The sequence below is a fragment of the Nelumbo lutea genome, chromosome 1 (assembly GCF_056320005.1).
Source record: "Nelumbo lutea isolate HS-2025 chromosome 1, American lotus-T2T, whole genome shotgun sequence".
Taxonomy (NCBI): domain Eukaryota; kingdom Viridiplantae; phylum Streptophyta; class Magnoliopsida; order Proteales; family Nelumbonaceae; genus Nelumbo; species Nelumbo lutea.
Genome location: NC_142684.1, coordinates 10,423,585 through 10,428,132, shown reverse-complemented (window position 1 = coordinate 10,428,132; position 4,548 = coordinate 10,423,585). Strand labels below are relative to the sequence as shown.

Here is a 4,548-nt window from a genome sequence, read left to right as displayed (position 1 = left end):
ATTTCGCATATCAAGTTGATCTAATTTGAAATTGATCCACTTAAAGGTGAGGTTGATTTTCTAAATATACTAAATCGAATGAACAAATTAGATAAGATGTTTGATTCAATAATTGAAATAAATTCAGGTATAGCCCAATACAATCGGTTAATAACACTTATAACAACTATACTGGGTTGTAGGGCTGTTCATAAGAATGCCCAGTCCGACCAAATCTATCAACCCGGACCGATCTAATCCGAGTCGGCCGGGTTTTCATCAATACCGGTCGGTTTTGGGTTGGACAAATATATAAATCGATATATCGGGTCGGTTTCGGTTTTCTTGTGTGAAAACCGAAACCAACCCGACCCGAACCGAACTAGTCTTCTACTAGTTCGGTAGTTCATAGTTTGAGTAGTTTCCTACTTAACTATAACTAGTCTTCTATTAGAACTAGAAGGCCCATTAGGCAATTACATTTAGAATAGGCAATCTATCATAATTTCTAATTTTCTATAATTTTTTACACCAAATAGGCAACCCATTAGGCAATTACAATTAGAATTCAATTAGGTGTCCTTTTGTACAGGAGCAAAACCGAAACCAACCCAAATCGACCCAACCCGACTCAAACCGACTAGGTCAGTTTGGCCTATCAGTGGGTCGGTTTCGGTTTCCACCTCAGGTAACCCGACCAGGTCGGATCGTTTGGGAAAACCCCAATAAACCGACCCAACCCGACCCGTGAACACCCCTACTGGGTTGTACTGAATGACTTATTGCTTTCATTTAGGTTGTGTTTGGTTTGAAGGAAAAAGTAGGCAAAATAAGGGAAAAGCAAGGAAACCTTTTACAAACCAAACATAGCCTATTTTTTCCATACATTTCTAACATATATATTTCCTTGCATTTCCCTTCCTTTCTCTAATTTTTCCTTCAAACCAAACATAGTCTTAGTGAACAAATTATTTAGGAGTTTTTTTTTTTTTTTGGGAAATTGTCTAAAACTCACCATGTCAATAAGTTTTTATTTTCCAAAACTCACCTTCTGTTAGTGCACTGTTAATGCCTCTTAATAGAAGTGTCCATGTCAGCAAAAATAACAATTTTCATGACCAAATTACCCTTGAATGGTGAGTTAGAGGAAAATGGTCATTTTCAGTTTTTAATTTTCTTTTTCTTTTGGCATTTTTAGTGTTTTGTTATAATTTCCATTTTTTTATATTTTTTTTACATTTTCTATTTTCTATGATCTATAAATATTTCTGTATTTTTTGTTATTTGCTTGCATTTTTTGTGTTTTTTTATAATTTTCAGTGTTTTTTCTACAATTTTTATTTTCTGATTTTGTTTTTCAATTTCTATAGTTTCTATAATTTGATAATAATTTTTTATTTTGTTTTCAATTTTTATATTTTTTGTAGTTTCTGTGTTTTTATGTATTTTATATTTGAAGATATTTTTTGAAAATTTCCATTTTTTCATGTCTAAATATTAAAATATATATGTGTATGTATTTTATATTTTTCTATGAAGGATAAAATGATAATGTATTAACACCATTAGTCTGTTTAAGGTCAAGTTAGTGACATGATGAGTTTTAGACTTTTTGAAAAGTTGTGATGAGTTTAAGAGAAATGCTGAACTCATGGTGAGGGTGCCCATTTCAAACCAATAAGTGAAGAGAAATAGGTGCCCAATATCATCCAAATTGGATTGAATCTTCTAAACAACAGTGTAATTGCATGTATCACATTTCTAACTATTTGGAGATCAAATCTTACAGAATACTCTCAAAAAGATGAGACATGTCTGGCAACAAACCAAGCTTTCATTAATGTGCCATCCCATAATTCTCCTCACAGTATACTGACTCTAAAAAAGATGGGGCAGAAGTTCGGCGACAAACCAAAACTTTCATGTATAAATGTGCCATCCCCTAATTGTTCTTATTCTACAATCATACAACTACTCAACTATTTCTATGTATCTTAAGTCTGTGTATTTATGAATTTCCCTACAAACAGCCTGCTGGTTCAATTAAGCCTGAAGTTGTTCCATCTGCATTTGTACACAAAGACTCGGCTGCATGATTGTCATAACTCAGATTCACATCTTCTAATACGATCCCAGTGCACGGATTCTTGGGACTACAGTCAAATTTCACGGCAACTTGAGTTGCCGATGTTCCATGGATGTTCTTGTATGTTACTTGACTGATTTTTACGCCTGAAGCCTGTTTAGAGAAACAAACAACATATACGTATGTTTATTACAAGATATTTGAAGGGAGAACAGTGGGCCTACAGGCCCATGATTAAGCCCAATTTTTTGGGCTTGTGGTAAAAATCATTTGATGTAATTCTTTTTTTTTACAGGGCCCAGGAGAGAGCTAGTCTTACCTGATTAGGGCAATCGTCACCATGGGGGCAGTAATATTGATCAATTATGACTGGATTTTGGACATTCTGCATGGTGGCATCTTGGAAAAGAACCCCTTTTACGAATCCATTACTGGGCCTAGCCCATGACTTAATCCTTAGCCCATTGTCAGTACCGGTAAAAGTAACGGTACTAACTGTCACGTTTTGAACTCCTTCTTCGTTGTCATCTTTGCCGAGACTTCCAATGCTGCAGCATAGCAATACACCCAACAAATAGACATACATAATTACATACTTTTCAATTAAATCTCACTAGTTGTTTGTTTCCAGAAAGAAAAATTGAATGGGGTTTCTGTAGAAATGTAATCTCGATCACCTGATTCCATGTCCAGGTCCACATTCAATCTCCTCTATCCACAGGTTTGTTGTACCGGGCCCCACAGAGATGCAGTCATCGCCGGTTTTAATGTTGGAGTTGAGAATGCTGACCACCGTCGATGATTGCACATGAATGCCATCGGTGTTGGGGCTGCTTCCTGAGGCCACGATCTTCACATCTCGCACGTTGACGTTTTCGGAACCGCCGATTACGATGTGGTACAACTGACTGTCGATCGATGATAATCCATTGACCACGATGTTCTTCGAATTCATAAAAGTCAATGACTGTTTGGTTCCCGGCCACAGACAGGAAACCATGTCCAAAATTAATATATAATCAGCTTTTGAAAAAACTCACTCTGGAGTCTGGAAAGAAAATCAAGGGGCATTAGCGTACATGAATGATTCCAGATTTCTTCGTTTTGGGAAATCGGAATCGCTCATAAACACTCAGAAGCAAAGAGTTTTCAGATCAAGAAACAAAGAATCAGAAAACTTCAACTTTGTGGGGCCTGTGAAAAGCACTCCCGGGAAATATGGCAATTTTGTTGACTACCACCCCTCGGGCTGTGTTTGGTTGGACTGCAAATTGTTGAAATGTAATTATTGCATACGTACCCTGGCTCCGGAGGGGCAACTGTTCCCAGAAGATTTACAATTCCACAAGGCAGAACCTTGGCCATCAAGTGTACCTCCGTTGATCGAAAGCCCATTAACGCCTTCAAAGGAAAGCCAGGAGTCAGAGCTAGCAAGAACACTGTAATCTGAAGGGGCCACGAGTGTCCCATCGATTTGTATGGTAATATCATTGTTCTTGCATTCTCCACTGAAGACTGCACGACCGAGTAAGTAACTTCCCGGTGGCACATAGATAGTTGCCGGAGAAGATGAGCCACAAGCTCCTGTCCATGCGTCCAAGAAGGCATGGGTGGAGTCAGTTTTGCCATCACCTTTGGCCCCAAAATCGTCAACATTGTAGCTTGCTCCCACGGTTGTTGGGGACAAGAAAATAAAAACAAGTGAGAAAAGAAAAGCAATGAACTTCAACATTTTGATCGAGAGAGAGAGAAAGAGAGAGAAGCTTGGTTGAGTTGAGTGGTGACTGGTAAGTGATATTTGGATTGAAGGAAGTTAAAGCAGTTGGGAGTATTTATAGGTTTGATTGATGGGGAAATGGGATTGGAAATGGTTTGAATGCAAAGAAAAGGGTTGGCTTCCCTCACGTGATAAACGGTCCGGTATATAGCAAAGAATGTCTGACTTTCTGACTTGATCAATTCAGAGTTTTTAAATCCCAGAATTTATGTGAATAGATAGGGATGTATGTGGCCTTGTTTTAGGTATAGAAAAATTTTCCTGTTTTCTACTAAATTTGAGAAATTCTAGTAAACCACAACTTTATGAAACTCCTTTTCTTCCCACAAAGAAGGCTGTCGCCCCATGAAAAAAGATTAATCGAATTTTGTTAATGCATACAAGAGGTTTTTCTTACTTAAATTATCCTTTTTCGCCGGAAAGGAACTAGTTTTCCTGAATTAAATGATGGAAGATATTCTCAAATTATTATTTTTAGTTATTGTGTAGACAGGAGATCAGTAAGACCCCAAAACAACTTGATTGGATGACTCTAACCATCAAATAAATTGATTATTTCTCATAGAACACAACTTGATTGCATCTAATTGGATTGATATTTTGGAAGAGCATTAGTGTTGCGAAGCACCTGTATTGAAAAAAAAAAAAGTGATTTTGTGCAAGAACTCTTGACCATCTGATCTTGAGATGGGAATTTGGTGCTACA

The 4,548-nt window shown here is 37.2% G+C and overlaps 1 protein-coding gene across 1 annotated transcript; it reads right to left on the bottom strand.

Annotated features, from left to right (window-relative positions):
- Window positions 1–1,795: 1,795 nt before the first annotated feature.
- Window positions 1,796–3,850, bottom strand: LOC148873476 (polygalacturonase-like). The gene is made up of 4 exons (XM_088965147.1): window positions 3,366–3,850; window positions 2,743–3,032; window positions 2,385–2,613; window positions 1,796–2,218 (listed from the first exon to the last, which is right to left on the bottom strand). Exons 1-4 carry the CDS (start codon window positions 3,795–3,797, stop codon window positions 2,000–2,002), a joined length of 1,170 nt encoding a protein of 389 aa, XP_088821273.1. The 5' UTR covers window positions 3,798–3,850; the 3' UTR covers window positions 1,796–1,999.
- Window positions 3,851–4,548: the final 698 nt, after the last annotated feature.